General features: G+C 38.2%; 1 protein-coding gene across 1 annotated transcript; it reads right to left on the bottom strand.

The window, feature by feature from the left end:
• Positions 1-3,441: 3,441 nt before the first annotated feature.
• LOC140242504 (ATP synthase subunit O, mitochondrial-like) lies at positions 3,442-12,491 on the bottom strand. The gene is made up of 7 exons (XM_072322239.1): positions 12,408-12,491; positions 8,647-8,691; positions 7,912-8,022; positions 7,030-7,102; positions 5,791-5,963; positions 4,835-4,921; positions 3,442-4,138 (listed from the first exon to the last, which is right to left on the bottom strand). Exons 1-7 carry the CDS (start codon positions 12,432-12,434, stop codon positions 4,025-4,027), a joined length of 630 nt encoding a protein of 209 aa, XP_072178340.1. The 5' UTR covers positions 12,435-12,491; the 3' UTR covers positions 3,442-4,024.
• Between the last annotated feature and the right edge of the window lie 5,592 nt (positions 12,492-18,083).

The raw sequence follows: 18,083 nt of genomic DNA, 5'->3' as shown, positions 1-18,083 counted from the left end.
TGCCTTGGAAAATTGTTCAAGATATCTTCATGGAACATAGTATATACATGTACTGACTGGAAGTGATTATCTAGAGAATGTAGGGTTCATGGGGTCAAAGGTCAGGGGTCAAAGACCAAGTGCTACACTTCAAAATTTTACTATTTCCCTCATATTTATGCAATGCCAGCAGGGTTATTTTTTTACACTTGGTGTATGCATGTGTAACCTAATAGAAATTCTCTGGAAAGTTTTTTTTTTTCTTCTTTTTTTTGCCTCAAAGGTCAAACGGTCAAAGATCAAGTGAAAGTGCTGAACTAACTTTTTCCTCCATATCTCGAAGTGGCTCAAGTTATCTTGAAACTTAGTACATATTATGCATGTTCTACCTGAAAGTGATTATCTTATGAATTTTAGGGTCAAGGGCCAGATGAAAATGGTTAACAATTTACTATTCAATTCAGAAATTGCACTTTTTCTCCACACCTGTACCTTGAAAATTACTCAATGCCTAAATGTATGAATGGGTCAAAGTCAAGTTAAAGTCCTTAAATCCCTAGATACATGCTCTCCTATTCATCCAATTAAACCTAGGTCAAGGAAGGTGAACATTCAACACATTTGTGACAAACTTGTCATTTCAATATTTTGCCAATTTTGTGAAAATGTAATCACACATTGTCCACATGTACTATCTAGACCTATTGGGAAAATCATGCATTATGGCGGAGGCATACCAGTCGCCAAAGCGACATTTCTAGTTCTTACATGTATCGACTGTTTATCAGCCTCCTAGCCAGGTAGTCTTGGGCTTCAAATGATAAGTTAGTAGTGTGTGCGCTGGCATATGATTTGTACTGTATTGTAGTGGTAATATGGTAATATCGCGGGCACATGCATAATTTTGATAACATAGCAACTGTCGAGTTCAAAATCGCAATAATTTTGCACATAGTAAGTCAGATTTTTTTCTTATTATTTTCTTTTTTTTTTACAATAAGTTGAAAACAGTCTTCCTGTCTATTTGTTGAATTCAGCTTTATAAATATGGTGTTAAGTGTCCCTCCCCAGAGGCTTTGAGTGTGCCTATATCCACTTCAACTACATGTATGTACTTATCTGTTTCTTATCACTTTTACATGACATTAGATCATTTCAGTGATTTTTTAACAGAACATTTCAAATCTGTCCATTTTTTTTTCTTTTTTGGACATACAAGTAGACTTTTCAGTAAAGTTTGATGAGTGAATCTCAAATTGGTGTAATAACAAATAAGAGAGAAATATAAAAAGAAAAAGGTGTCATTTTTATGAGAATGATAAATAGTTTTGTATTCCCTGGATTCTTTTCAGCTGTCTTTTTTTTTTTAATGTGGCATAGTTTCTTTTTGATGTTGTTCATTCTTCAAGTGTTGTAAAATATGAAAAGAAAAAGAGGGACAGTCATTTGAAAGAAGAGGAACTACATCATAGCTTTCTGTGGTCTTTCAGCGATTGACACAGATATAACAAGGAAAAGTAGAAATTACGCGGTGCGTAATATATGTCCCCGCCGGAAGTAGCATTTTGTAGCAAAATGTACAATGTAGGTCAAAAATCAAGGTCAAAGGTCAAAGAAGTCAAAGGTCAAAATTCTGTGTAGAAGTTTTGAAGCGCTCACCTAGTGCCATCACATAAACCAAACGGAATCAAAATCGGGTAAGAAACGGCGAAGGAGTAGCATTTTGTAGCAAAATGTACAAAAAATGTAGGTCAAAAATTAAGGTCAAAGGTCAAAGAAGTCAAAGTTCAAAATTCTGTGTAGAAGTTTTGAAGCCCTCACCTAGTGCCATCACATAAAGCAAACAGAATCGAAATCGGGTAAGAAATGGCGAAGGAGTAGCATTTTGTAGCAAAATGTACAAAACAGGTCAAAAATCAAGGTCAAAGGTCAAAGATGTCAAAGGTCAAAATTCTGTGTAGAAGTTTTGAAGCCCTCACCTAGTACCATTACATAAAGCAAACGGAATCGAAATCGGGTAAGAAATGGCGAAGGAGTAGCATTTTGTAGCAAAATGTACAATACAGGTCAAAAATCAAGGTCAAAGGTCAAAGAAGTCAAAGGTCAAAATTCTGTGTAGAAGTTTTGAAGCCCTCACCTAGTGCCATCACATAAAGCAAACAGAGTCGAAATCGGGTTAGAAATGGCGAAGGAGTAGCATTTTGTAGCAAAATGTACAATATAGGTCAAAGGTCAAGGTCAAAGGTCACGACTGAAATTCTGTGTAGAAGTTTCAAAGCTCCCATGTAGTGCTATCATATAAAGCAAACAGAATCAAAATTGGCTCATAAATGACAGAGAAGTAGCAAATTGAAGATTTTGATCACACACGGACGCACACACGGACGGACGGACGGACGGACGGACGGACACACGGACACACACACGTACGGAGCCCGTTTCATAGTCCCCTGCTCGAACTCGTTCGGCGGGGACAAAAATTGCAACATTTTACTAGCAGTATTAATAACATGGATGAGAATACGATATGTACCTATAATCAATGTACATGTTCTTGTTGGGCATCTGTCCTTTTCATGCATAAAATATTTACACATGTTCCTCATCAAGAGTACACACACTACAATGGCAATTCAACCCACATCCATACAATTGTAGAAACACACACACACACACACACACACACACACACACACAGACCAATGCATTGACACACATTTTACAAAACATGTACACTGTAACTCACATTTGTGAAAAAAAAAAAGCATATGGCTGAACTTCACTACAGCAGGATGTTGTTGATCTCATTAAAAAGAAATAATGCATTGTAATAACAAACTGTCCTTCACTACTCGCATTTCAGGCCAACTGCTAGAAGATGTACAGTCAACCTTGCCAGAGGTAGGATCTATTTGGACTGAAGAAATAGCTTCAACTTTAGAGGAAATTCGACTTATGAGGGTTAAAATCAATAGAATATAAAGAGAGCTTGAGAAGACCTTCGACTTCGGCAATTATTCAACTTATGCGAGGTCGACTTCAGCAAGGTTGACTGTATACTGTTCTTGCTCTATAGTAGAAGCAGTGGAGTATGAATTGGTAGTTGTTGTTATAAGACACTAGGAATGGGTTACCCCCCCCCCCCAAAAAAAAAAAAAAAAAAAAAAGTTTTTTTTCTTTAATCTAATAGTCACAGAGTATTCATTAGATAACTGCTAATACAGTATAGAAAGCACACACAAACACACATACACACAATAAAATCACTCTTCCGACATTACACATTGGACAACTCCCTCAAAGGTCACACATTGGTGAAGACTTCCAAAGAAACTGGACATAGACCAGTGTGTGCTGAAAAACTGGCTGCAATGTACAATCTTTTTCAAGTTTCTACTTTCTCTCTATCTCTCATCCATGTACATCTCTTTCTCTGAAAAGCAAAGTCTAAACAGGATGCTCTTGTCAAATTTTAGTTTCAATTTATTACAATCTCTGCTTGTACACAAAAGGAGTCAAGTGCATGACTTCTTCACAGGAGTCAGTCTTGTCAATTCACACAATGGTTGCATTCACGAAATGATGGTTTGCAAGCTGTGAAATGTCAACATATCTTAAATACTATGGGGCTATTGAATTTCACACGAAAACTGTGCAGATGAGGTCTCATGTGACAGACTAATATCTCTAGATAACACCATATTATTAGTGACTGAGATCGAGAGAGGTATTGAATGCGAATCAGAAATTCAAGATTTTTGGGCTGAATGTGATTTTGAATGATGACATTCAGAATATATCTTCATTGGTATGTATGCTGATAAGAGAAGGAACATGCCTATGAACACAAAAAAGATGGCCTCGAAAATGTGGTCCTGCCCATGCAAGACATCTGCTGCCACTGTAGTCGAGACACAAATCAGTCCCAAATATCTTCTCTCATGTAGTGCTACTCCCAGCATACATCAAGGGGCAAAATAGAACACATCAATATAATATATACTATCTCGTAATGCGGATGCTTGGTCAAGTAACACAGCTGGGGCTAGACTGCCTCCTTGATTAGGTTTGTGAGGGTCTTCACTTTGGTCGCCGTCGACATGTCCACGTACTTGTCCCCGACCTCGACGATCATGCCTCCGATTATTGAGGGGTCCACCTGAAGGTACAAGAACACAGTGATGGCAATAAAGCCCTCCGTAAATGGATACAAAGATTACAGTCTTAAAAATTGAAGTGCATTGTTGATTTGGCTAATTTTTTGGTGTATCAAAAAAATATTTCATTACAATTGATACTTTCATACCTGTGCACCACACACACGGTTTACCTTCTAATGAGTTCTAATGAGAGAGTTGCTTAAAGACTAAGTTTCTGGTGATAAAAGTACAAATATAAGGTACCTTCACGCATCTAAAATAGTAATCATGCCGATAATGAGCCATATGCATATCAAATCTTTGGTCACTTTTTTTGTGTGTGTAATAATGAATTTCATTTAGTAAATTCACTAGGAGTTAAAAAGTACTACAGAAGAAAAATTTAGGTCAATTAATGGTCTACCTAATCCGGTCCCTTTATCGAGAGTGTATTACTGCTGATGACATCTTGGGAAATGATATTTTCATACTCTGTGCCCATTACAAGACTGATTGTGCGCATGTGTAGGAAAATCCTGCATCAGAATCAATATTATTCTCAAGCTGTGGTCAAACAATGTGGATAGGTTTTTACATCATCATGTGCAGGACAAGAGAACATCCCCCATGAAATGCACACAATGCTTTCACAGTTATTAATCTCCTCACTTTCTGGAGAGCTGGAGAGGGAGTGGCATGCAAGTCTTGATACTTACATTCATGTTGAGCTGTAGGGATTCTCCCTTCTTGATGAAACCCTTGAGCGCCTCCTGCACCTGTTTTTGTTGACTGGCATCCAGTGTCTGAAGGGTAAGAGATGGGAACAGATAAATACATTACATCTGCCACACTTCTGGAATGCAGACACTCTATAGCTCTCCCACTTTAGGCCATTTTTGTAAAATCTCCCGCTTAAGATTGAATTTCTCTCGCTCTAGGCCTGTGCATCACACTTAAAAGATGGATTTTCTCCAGCTTGAATTCAGCTTTCTCCTGCTCAACTTATATGTGTTCAAAAAATAAGGAAAGATGGCACTAGAAAGCATATGAAACCATCTACAGAGCTTCCACGGCCAATGAAGTGGAATCCGGTTGCAAGGGGTGTTGCGTTTCACCCATATTCTTGTGATTAGAGTCTCCAATTTGCTAGGGGCCAGGCGGGAGCATTTCCAGTTTCAAACATGCTGGAGTTGGAGTCTCAGTAGGAATGGCTACATGGAGTTTCATTTCTAACACGTTGGGTCGACGGCTCCATGACAACTCGAATACATTCTGCAGTGAGGTGGCAAGCGGACCAACTGGATGCATGTCATAAGAGTGGTTAACCAAATGACCAAACTTTTATCACGTGGGGACCTACACCAAGAACAGGGGAACCTCATTACAACAGGGACCTAAAAACCGAGGCAATTACCTTGTTTTATCATGTTTCTCACTTTATGAGGGTAAAAAAAAAACACACACAAAGAAATACAACATGTTGTTAGCCAGTTCGAACCTGCAAAATTACCAAGTCATAAGAGGACTTTGGTATATACGACCTCTCTGTAACAATGTTCCACTGGACTTAGGTTTCAGATTACCACCTAAAGTGGGATGTCTGGCTAGCTGTGAGTAATTGAGAATCTTCCTTCCCTGGTCACCCCTAACACGTTTTTCTCTCGTTACACACCTTGGCAGTGGTGACATTGCACACGACCTCGCCCCTGTGCGCTGCCATAATCCTTCGCCACGACACAAAGACTTCCTTGACCTTTCCCAGTCTACCGTTGTCGGCCAGCAAACCGAAGAAGTTCACAGTCGAGGGTGAAATTTTCTCGCCTTTCAGGACATCGGTCAATACGCCTACAAATAGGGCAAAAAAAGAAATGCAATGCAAAATGCAGCAATTAAACCTACTACAAGGTCATCACCTAAAAGTTAATCATAAGTGGGTAAATATAGTTCCAAGAAGAGAAGAAAACAATGCTCATTTTCTTTTTCTTCCTGTATGGTGCAGAACCCCTGGATAGCGTATACTCACACATTTATGGCAGGATATCACGCATACATCATGTAACAGACATAAGACTCTAGGCACAAAAAAAGGGTACATAAAAGTATATATGTTTCTAAAAAGTTTTGTACAAGTTAAAATCTTCTTTTTTGCCCTGGTGACTACTTAAAGGTGATATCTTTGATCTGTGATTCAAAGATATCAATTGTCATAAATTTGTCAAGCACTATGTGTTGTAAAGAGTGCAATTCAACTCTCTGCAACTGTATTAATGTATCAAAATAGAGTTTACTGCATGAACACTTACCTAGGCATCCTGATGCTATACGCCAGTAAACGGTGCATATGCTACAAAATTCGACGTAGAGTATCCTGCTTATCAGAGCCTAACAATGTCTTTGAAGTAAATTTTGATAACTGAAATTGATGTTGATATTGACACTGTCATATTTTGAAATATGTCATTAAAATATAGTACGTGGCAGTGCTTGCATGAAATATTTTGTTGACTATTGTTGGTGCAGCCTTACTCTTGATGGGAAAATGACTTCCATGGAAAAAAATAAAAATAAAAACCCTAATTTTTTTTTTCATCTTACAAGGTTTTCAATCAAAACTACCAATTCTGCACAATTTGATGGACTAAAAAAATGCCCTTTTCTGGGAAAAATTCACCCCAAAATGCACACAAGGAAGTAGTCCCTCTCGGACAGACTATGTGTAGTACCAAACCCTGTCTAATCAAGAATTGTTCAGCTACAAACTTTTCATTTGACAAAAGATGACTGCAAGTGTGAAATACACGAATTAAACAAGACTACAACTTATCATCTGGACAAACTTTTTTTCAGTCTGAAATCCACAGACTTTTACAAGTGGAAATAATACTTTTTGGCATGCTGTGTTCACACTTACTGATCTTTTGCTGCTTCTTGATGGTGGGATTTCCCATGAAGTCACTGAGTGCTGTACTTTTGCCCATGAGTGTCTGTAAAGGAAAAGAGAATATGAATAGCAACTTTTAATGCAATCGGGAGAATAGGAGAACTTATATGAGAACCCATCGTTTTGGCTTCTGTTCTACATGCTCTGCAGATACCTCAGTAATGGGACAATGCAATCCATACTCATTTTCATACTCTAATCATTTCATAATCAATGCATAGTATATAATTTGCTTAGGAGTTGATATACACACTGGACACATACAAATTGCATTTATACAACATGTAATGCGACAACTATTTTTTGCCTTTAAATAATGTTTTTATTTTTCAGCCAAGTAACCTCTCATTTTTGCTGGACAATGACTCAATCTGCCAAAAGTGCAACCACTATATACATTGTAGGTGGCTTACACACTCTGACTTGTCTAAGATTCAAGCAGCACCTCCCATCACCTCGAGGTCGCAGCTCTTACTTACAAAGTTGCATGGCTATATATTAAAGGTAAGTTAAGTTTCATGTAGCAAGTGTATCACAGAATTATTAATTCCTTCCTGATTTTAAAACAATCACACAATAAACTAAATGTTACATCTGTGGGTACACCACTGGCTATGAAGATGTACAATACATTCTCTTTAGTTGTGGAGTACAATTATGCAATTTTATACAGGAACATCATGAAGACTACTTGCAGACATTTGGCACAAAGAATAAAATCTTACAGGATTCTAATTTAAAACAGAATTTGGTAAACTTTGGAAGAGATTGCAAAAGAGGTAAGAACTATTTCTACATTGTAAATCCACTGGATGAGTTAGAGATGTACATTTACAAGAGTGGAATGCTCACCTCAACATTTGACATGTCCTTGTCTACCTGGTCCAGAGCTTTTTGTTTGCTGGCTGCCGAATAAAGGGCAGTGGCATAGCGTCCACCAACGCCATACACCTGGACGGGTGGCTACAGGACACAAATCAAACAGAACAGAACACTGAATTTTCACTACTGAATATAAACCAAAAATGTAATGTACATGTAGCTGTGGTACAATAAATCTATAACAAAAACATAAAAAAATTACATACTCATAGTGATACAGTATAAAGTCATGATCATACCTACTGCATATCCATACACCTATTGGGAAATACTGGGGGGAGGGGGAGTGAATGGCATTTCATTTCAGTGAATGAGCAAGGAAGCTGATTTCTTTTGATTAAATTTGAAAAGTTGTGCAAGAAACATAATGGCTACCAAGGCACTTCCATTATTTCATGGGGGAGGGGGATCCAAGTTACAATTAGGCCATGACATTTGGTTGATGTGCATGTACATGTACAATATACAAAATAATAACAATAATAATAATGACATGTATTCTTCTTTTCTGTTTCTTTTTTTTTCTTTCTTTCTTTGTTTTGTTTTTTTTTTTGCACATGGGGATATGGAATTTCAGTACATGTAGGTCACACCTGCTAAGTACTGTAGATTTGCTTTTCATACAATATTATTATCAGCTAAATGTAAGGATTGTGTATGCAGCTTGAAGTAAGTAGCAAAGACACTGTGTATATAAACACTCACCTTCACCATTTGAGCACCTACAGAAGAGGTGCTGAAATGACGAGCCTGTTAAAGGAATGAATAGAGGACAAATATTGCATTAAACATCAAGCATCAACACAGCTCAAGTGAACAGCGGCCATTTTCTTTCTTTCTTCTTTTTTTTTTTTGCACATACCTGTCTATGTTAGCAGGAAACGCAATGAAGCAAAAATAGTGTTACACCTACTCCTTTACGTCCTACATGTAAGCACATAGGCTGAGGCCATGGAAATTAAAGGTCCAGTTTACCTTTGGGAGCAGTGATTTCAAAAATGTTCAAGATATCACATTTTATGCATATGTGTAGGTCTGTTGTATCATAAAACATCCTACCATATGAAATATTTGCAATAAATCCTAAAATATAAGGAGATATCAGGGTTTTTCTCAGTAAACCGTAACTGTATACGGTTTAGTCTGGAAACATTTTTATTATAACTATTGTTCACATTTTGTGTATTTAACAACACTTAACATCGATTATACGGATTCAAATTTTGACAGTGGTTGTTTCTATCCCTAACTCACATTTTAGAACTATTCTAAAGCACTAATGTTTTCATCTGCAAATGGTAAATTATGCCTTTAAGGACTCAAGGGGCACAAACAGTTTCAGTTTGCATGTGGACTGTCAAAAATAATCAAAAAGCAAAAAAAAAAAAAAAATCAAAATCAGAAAACAAAAATAATAATCAAAATACGAAAGATAGAAAGGTTTGGAAATGAGGAGAGAAAAGCCTGATGGTATTGGGTTGCCAGAAAAGAAAGAAAAAAATCCATAAGAAAAACACCATAAGATTTATATTCCCTATGAGGAAAAGATATACACGTGCCAGAATATCTACTGCATTATTTTTGCAGCAAACATACAGTAGTTATCATCACAATTGCTACAGTACATTAGTGTGGTACATAACTAATACTATTGCTCACTACTCACATAGACTACAAATATTCTGTGTAGAGCATGCAGGAGAACTTATAATTATACAGTGTAAGCCAGTTCACTATACGCTAAGTGCATTGCACAGAAGCAGACAGCGCGGCATGGGTAACATACAACACGCGTTCGAGGCACGGCAGCGAGCGCTGCGATTGATCTGAATGTAGCAATCTCATAGCTATCACAGCAAGTTCTTCTATAGTATCTTTAAAAAGGATAAATTTGTTTTTCTGCATTTCCTTCAGCTTGTACCGACTCTTGTGGTGTAGTGATTGAGCTACATTGGGGTTGTTGCTTGTGTTGTGTGCGTGTGTGTGTGTGGGCATGTGCATGTGTGTGTGTGTTTGAATGAAATAAGGTGGTGAAAAATGTAATCTATTATAAAAACAATGGTGATAGAATATAAAGAGAAAGGATGGGAAAAGTGGGATATGACTGAAAAGATACTCAAATGGCTAATGTGAGAAATATTAAACATTTACAAAATAGAAAAAAGCAAATAGAAAAGCAAAATAGAAAGATTGAAAACAAAAAAGCAATAAAATGGAATAATAAAATGAGAAATGAATCAAAACTGGATGAAAGGAAAGATGAATAGGAAAGAAAGAAAGAAAATTACGCCAGTAAAAAAAAAAAGAAAAGAAGGAACTCTTAAAAGAAAAAGATACATCAAAAGGAAACATAAGAAAAATATAATCGAGTGGAAAAAAAAGGAAAGGTTGATGGAGTGAAACATACCCAGAAGGAAACAAAGAACAGATAGAGGCAGAAAAATGAGATTGAATATATTGAAATTAATTGAGAAAAGTCAGACAAGAGGAAGCCCATAAAGGAAGGAAAGGGAAAATTAGGAATAGAATCTACTTGAAAATCAAAGCAAATGGAAACAATCAAAGAAAGAGAAAATCAGAGTAAGATACATAAAATAAGGGATACACACACATAAATTCAACCACTTCGTAAAACCGTTTCCGCAAGACTTGTTCAAGACAAGGGAAAAACAAATTTTGGTTTTTCAAAGACAGCATAGAAAAAGCCACTGTGGTACGTGCTTGTGATTATTCATAGTCATAATACAATGTACTTGCATGCACTGAATGTACAGTGGACTCCCGTTATAACGAAGTCCCTCGAGACCGGCAATTTTCTTTCGTTATATCGAAATTTCGTTGTAACCGAACAAATAAACAATAAAAATACATAAAGTGGATAATGGCACGGCCTGAATTTTTACTTCGTTATAACCGGAATTTCGTTATAACCGTGTTCGTTATAATGGGAGTGCACTGTACTTCTACTGTTCCAATTGCTTGTGTGCAGAGCAGTATTTCAAGCGATCGAGGTTTTCCAACACTTGTAAAAGCGTTAAACATAATTTCTATCCGACTTTAGTTTAGAGACTCAGATGCAATTATTTCAGCTTTAGATCTACTGAATAACTAACGTTAGGACAAGTTTGCACATGTTTAGAAATAGTTTGAGGAGGTGCGATGAAAGTAGACTAAGACAAGCGCCGATTTGTATTACCGACCGAAAATTTACAGGAATTCAGAAGTTACTGTGATGAAGAGGCCACCGAACAAGAGGCAGATTTATCTGTCAACCATTAACAAGGGTCAAGGCAAGTCTTGGCTAATCTCCAACAACATCTAGGCACCTACCACCTGCATTTATTGGCAGACGCACACTACCGTACAGTAGTCTATAGACCCCAGTTCTACTCTGCCTCTCCTGTACACAGTGTATGATCCTCAGCTCAGCTGCAGCTACCCAGCTAGCCGCTGCTCTCCTCTGCTGGCTGTGTGCTCGCGCCTATCGTATCGGCTACTTTCACTGAAGCCGGCAAAGGGTGGACGTGCCATGCATGCACATCACACATACGGTGCACTAGCCCGACCAGACGCTGTTAATACGCTACGCGAATACAGCGTCTGACCAACGAGCGGGCACCTACATAGTGGGGAACCACAACACAACTACAAAACTTATGAAAATTTATACGTTCTTTATAAACAATGTACACGTTACCAAACGTTACTCACCTTAAGTGCATGCTTGTATTACAGAAGGTTCGTAAGTCCATTGAGAGCCCTCGTGATAAGTCCGTGGAACCAAAAAAATGATACTTTCTGGCGGATTCCCTAACACCGTCAGGGTTCATCGTTGCAGAATTCAAAATGACGCCTTGATCTCTGCGGAAATCTTTTGCGTGCGTGCGATGCGCTGCTTGAGTGTTGGTGTAGCAGCACGGTCGACAGCGCGACCTTTTGAAAGGGCATTCAGATCATGTGACCTCCCGGATATTGGAAATGGCCTGGCGTGAAAGACGATGTACCGTTCGTGAACCGTTCACACATGCTGCATATAACCATCATTTTAGGTAAGTTATCAAATCTAAATTTCAATATTCATAGCATAGATATGAAGTGTCATTATCATTTTGTTCGTCAGATGAGTTTGAAGTGACAAAAAAATGATCTAAAGTATCAAAATTCAATCCGATCGCATGCTATCGTTGGACCCTCTTCGTGTTTGGAGCTTCGTTGGTACAGCCCTGTCGCGCTACGTATGTACAGCGGCGACTGGGCTGTGTATAGTTAACGGTGCACTAGTGTAGATGTTCTAGATCGACAAGTCTAGACACTCTTAGGCATTGTATTACACATTATCAAAACTATCGCTTTGCGTCAATGGACAAATTAGAAATTTTAAGAATTATGGATCAGACATGACTACGGACTGGCGATCAAATCGTAGAGTAATTGGTAAAATGAAAGAATACTTTCCCGAAACTTACCGCGAGTAAGCATCTGCTGGCAGCCATGATGAACTATTGACAAACCCTAACGTAGAGGGCAGCAAATGACTACTATCGGGGATTAGAGATTGTCCAGCTGCAGGCCATATCGTTCGTGATAGATAATGATAGAAAATAGTATCAGTTTGGACTCTATTAATCTCTGGACTTTGGACTATTTTTCACCTTTATCTTTCTCTTCCCCTTGTATCTCCTCTTCCTTCTCCTCTTCCTTCTTCTCATTCTCCTCTGAAATTGTGAGGTGATGACATCATCGCCTCTTACCATTGCTCATGTACCAAGGTACGGTAGTGGTAGTGACCAGCATCATATTTGGGTTAAAACGGTTGATATACCACAACTGTTTTAATTCATATTTTTATGTATACAATAATTATAATGAGGTGTCCCCCCCCACACACACACATTTTTTTTTGCACCATACAAAGGAATACATAAAGTGTCACCACTTTGGGCCCACCACTTTTTTTTTACCCCGAAAGTGCGTATTAAAGTGGCACTAGAAAGAAATAGATAGAGACCTTGAAGTGAGAGCGCGGTAAGGTTACATTTTTGCGCTGAAAATTTTTTGTTTTGTTTGTTTGCTTGTTTGTTTGTATTTGTTTTTATTTTTTGCTTGTCAGCTGAAGAAACCTGGAAATGGCACCGTTTTTTTGCTTGTTCGCTCATGAAATCCGAAAGTGCCCCCCTTTTGAAAACGCTCCGCCAGCCTTGTTACAGTATAGTTAGTACAGTACTATAGATTTATGAAAATCACTTTGAGTTGGCTTAACATTGTTTTTGTGGTTAGACCATGATAAATTTCCAGAGTGACTTAACTTTGACAAGAAAACACTGAACAGAAAACATGATGGCCAGGCCTCAATATCAATAATGCTCCCTCCAGATAAAACTCTAGCTGTCCTTTCCAAACTTGGCTATGCAATGCTATTGTTGTCGTTGTTGTGGTTGTTTTTGTTGTTGTGGTTGTTGTGGGTTGTTGCTGTTATTGCTGTTGCCTGTTTCTTGTTGTTGAGGCCGAAGTTTGGAGTTTTGTACAATAAGTTTTCCATGTAAGATACCTAAAACAACACAGTGAATGAAGCACATATACAGTAATATTGGCAGAAACAAACAAACAGGCAAACAAAAATCCTATCTTTTGTCATTCAATTAGTTGCACATAGCAGTAAGCCCGAATAAGATAGGTGATGGCCATTTTTATCAGGACTATAGCCACTATATTTATAGAGGATTGTGTGGTTGTGGGGGCTTTTGCATTAGGCCTATCGATATGTGTTGATATATGTATTTGCTTATTTATTATTTGTCCATTAATTAATGTATGTATTTTACTCATTCATTTATATATTTCTTTATGTATTCATGTACGTGTAAGACCCAAAATTGTGTCCTTCTCCCCATTCCTCACTTCCCTCTGTTAACGTCCTTGCAGTGCATTATGACGCATGAGGCATTGGTGTACTGGGAAAGTGGTCAGTCCCCACTGACCCATTTCACCCACTTATTATGGGCCCCTTTGTTTTAGACTTCTTCCTAAACACTTGACCAGTACACTCTTTTGTGCTGACAACCACTACAACAGAGTAGTGAGTTCATTCATAAAATCTCATGACCGTATGTTATTATATGGTTTAAGAACTTTCCCTTTCCCATGTGATTGGATTGCCCTTCTTAGAAATATCCAGCATATGCATTAGTAAATTATAATCTCCTCTCTCAGTTTATGCAAAGTATTAACCAAAGATAACATATTCACAAGTTTAAGTATAAATGTTCTTGTAAACCCATGTTCGTGGTTCTTGTTCAGTCCAACCACTGGTGCTGCCATCAGTCACGCCAGTCCTCTTGCCACCCGTCAGACAGTTCATTGGGAGCACAACAGGGAGTGCAAAGTGTTTATATCAATAATATTGTACTAGGTGTTTCAAAAAACATTTCCCACTTTTGATTCTTAATAATTCATAAACTGTATATCAGATAATACTGTCATTGATATGAGTAATAGCTGAATAGTGTACAATTTGGTTGGAGGTGGTTTGAATATAAAATCATAAATCGGTTTCATGAAATCCATGATTAATTTCACAGTTAGGTTCCAGATGTTGCTCTATAGATTTTCAACCCTCTGTACAAAATTTCACTTTGCACAGGGGTCAATGGGTGTGTATGGGCGTGTGTGGTTAACACCCTGACAATGGTCCTTAACAATGGTTAGGGTTTGAATGCTTCATTATTTATTCCTGAGAAATTCCACTATCACAACTAGTCTTTATTCAGCCTCTGGCACTATCTGTGTAAAGTCAAACGCCTGCAGATACTGTCGTTGGGTCTCGACAGTGCCCTCCCTACTTCTGAAAAACAAAATTACAATGAATACCTTCTGTTCTATCGTAAACATGGTGACAAAAAGCAAAGAAAGTCAATTAGAGTATACACTTGTGTAAATGGAGCCTTAAATAAATCTACTGTGAAACATATCGCCCCAATGATAAATGCCGCTGAACTCTTAACCACAAATTATTTCTTTTTATCAAAAAGCGAAAACTTTGTCAGACTATTTAATTAGTAGACAGTTGTATTAAAATGAGGAACTTTAGATCATTTATGCTTATCTATATCCCAAATTTAGTGATATGTGAAGCAAAAATTGAAAATGATTGCCAGCTGGAATGGAATGTGGTGTTTGCAAGCACATGAAAACGTGTGCTTCCTTTTTCCATGTGCACGCAGTTTACCCTTTACCGTGCATGAATCCAGACTACCAGTGCCCAGGGCAATCTACATGAATTATTGATTAAGCATTTATGTGCCTGGGAGCACGAGACTGACGCCTAGTCAACAGGTGGTTCAGGCATGTCCATTGTTAAGGGCCATTGTCAGCACACACTCACATACACATCATTGGTTCCTGTGCAAGGTTCAATTTTTGTACAGAGGGTTAAAAATTGACCAAAATCTGAAACCTTACTTAAAAATCAATCTTCTTTCACACTCAAATTACCTTCAACCAAATTGTACACTATTCAGCTATTGTCTATATCAATGACAGTTTTACCAGATGAATAGTTTTTGAGCTATTAATGATCAAAAGTGGGAAATGTTTTTTGAAACACCTAGTACTTTCACCACACATTTCTGTACTTCGACTAATAAAAGACATCCTGGCTGAACTGGACGTCGCTTCACATTATTATCACCATGAACTGATCCTGATACTATAATTATACTTCAGTAACAGTATAAAAGTGTTACATCTGGTGGCAACTGCACAGTAACACTAGCCTTCAAGTCCATGCTTCACCAACAACAATCAATCAAAATTTTATGTATGTATGTATGTATTAAATTTCAATTCAATTTCAATTTTTCAATTTCAATTTCAATTTCAATTCAATTCATTCAGCACAAAATAGATCAAAAGTACATTATGTACACAATAAAAACAAAAGCAATGTGTATAAACATACATGCACATGTTATGTATGTATGTATTTATTTATTACAAGTGAAATATATCAATCTTCGGCACACTTTCGATGGAATATTGGCAAAATGTTAAATAAAAAAGTAAGAAAATGAATAGGGCTTATTGATAGCTCACTAAATCGTGGTAGGCCTATCTGAGTCTGTCAGGAGAGGCTGAACATCGACTATTTAGTATGCCTGGTCGAGGTCCTACAACATCTTTCAATGTTAATCTGAATTTACAGACAGCAAGTGGATAGCATACACAGAAACAAGTTTAACAGAAAGAAGGGGACACAGTCATACACCAAGCAGTTTTGAATGGATCAAACTTCATCCGATGTTTGCAAGTTTTCATATTCCCCACGCGTTGCATGCTAAGGCATATTAGAAACAACTTTGCTCCACCAATTATTTATCAAAATAACTCCCTATGTTAGGTTTAAACGTGCTTAGGAACTCTCCTTGAGGATCCCTCCTTCTCATTAGCCCACATTATGGATAGCCTATTATTGGAGAGTTTGAGGAAAATCGGACAATCCGTTCAAAAGTTATGAATTTCTAAAGTTTTGGTAACGCCATCTATGAATAAGAAGACTGCATGTATACCGTTGGTGAGGTCACTGCAGAACAACGATATGAAAAAACAAGAAACCCGCGGGTCACGCGCTCACCTGAGTATCGCAAGTTCACCTTCCATGCATTCTTGCAGACTCTTACCTGAGAACATTGGAAACTTTTGGTGGGGGTAGCTTTGAGAATGGGGGCATGGTGTCCATTTACATATTCCATCACACTGGTAAAAATACCTGCCAAGTACACTGTACTTCATAGAATGTTGGATTATGCAGCTTGGGAAAAAAAGACTTAAAGCCCTATCACTTTTGATTAGAACTAGAGAAAAATATTATTTAATATTCATTCATTTAGGAGGTTTGGACCCCCTGGGGCCCCTAAGGAAAGCATGGTGCCCATTCAAACACTTTGAGATCTTATCCCTATGGGAATGCTACTTGATAAGTTTGGTGAAAATCCATTATGTTGTTTTCAGCAAAAAGATTAAAATTTAGGCCCGCATTTGGACCCCCCTTCCATCCCGCTTCCTTGGGTCCCAAGGGGGTGGGTAGGGAGGGCACTTCAGATTCTCCCACGAACAAACTTGAAACAACAGTCATCAATATACCGACTCATTATTAGCTCAATCACTTCCAGTTCTAGAGAAAATCTGAAAAGATTCCTTACAGGAGGGTGGTACCCCTGGGGCCCCCAGGTGGGGCATAGTGCCCAATTGATGAAATTGAGATTCTATCCCCCTAGGGATGCTACCTGCCAAGTTTGGTGAAAATTAGTGATAGGGTTTTCAAGAAAAAGATGAAAATTTATAATTTCGGTCCAAATTTAGGCCCCCTGGGGCCCCCAGGAGGGCCATGGTGCCCATTTGATGGGAATGAGATTCTATCCCCCTAGGGATGCTACCTGCCAACTTTGGTGGAAATTCATAATGGCATTTTCAAGAAAAAGACGAAAATGTACAATTTGGGCCTCATTAGGACCCCTCCCCACCACCCTCCCCTGGGTCCCAAGGGGGGCACCCCTGATTTCGCCATGAACACACTTGAAACTACAGTCATCAATGTACTAATTCATAGTATTAACTTAGCTCTATCACTTCTGGTTCTAGAGATTTTTTAAGATTCCTTAATTTGGGGGGGGGGGGGGGTTGGGCCTCTCTGGGGTCCCCCCAGGAGGGGTATGGTGCCCACTTGAACAAACTGAGATCCTATTCCCCTAGGGATGCTACCTGCTGAGTTTGGTGAAAATCGGTCAAGGGGTTCTCAAGAAGAATCCGCCCTTGCGGACGAAGAGCGATCGCAATAGGTCAAAATTCTGTGTAGGTCAAAAATTCTGTGTAGAAGTTTTGAAGCCCTCAACTAGTGCCATCACATAACGCAAACGGAATCGAAATCGGGTTAGAAATGGCAAAGGAGTAGCATTTTGTGGTAAAATGTACAATATAGGTCAGAATCTTTTTTACCTGGCTGGATAGAACATCTACATCGTTTCCATTACAGAGATGGTGACACCTAGACCATGAAATTTGGTTAAAAGCTTTTGATTTTGTAAATTTTCCCATCCATGGAATGGCATTTCCTGGTTTTGCCAAGATTTCAGAGTTCCTCAAGAGCC

The sequence above is a fragment of the Diadema setosum genome, chromosome 19 (genome assembly GCF_964275005.1).
Source record: "Diadema setosum chromosome 19, eeDiaSeto1, whole genome shotgun sequence".
NCBI lineage: Eukaryota > Metazoa > Echinodermata > Echinoidea > Diadematoida > Diadematidae > Diadema > Diadema setosum.
This window is presented reverse-complemented; position numbering and strand designations above follow the sequence as displayed.

Excerpts from the sequence above, each read along its gene's own strand:
- LOC140242504 (XM_072322239.1), bottom strand. The coding sequence starts at position 12,434 with ATGGCTGCCAGCAGATGCTTACTCGCG. Across the intron at positions 8,023-8,646 it reads TAGGTGCTCAAATGGTGAAG|CCACCCGTCCAGGTGTATGG; the intron begins GTGAGTGTTTAT and ends TGTGTCCTGTAG. Across the intron at positions 4,139-4,834 it reads CCCTACAGCTCAACATGAAT|GTGGACCCCTCAATAATCGG; the intron begins GTAAGTATCAAG and ends TTGTACCTTCAG.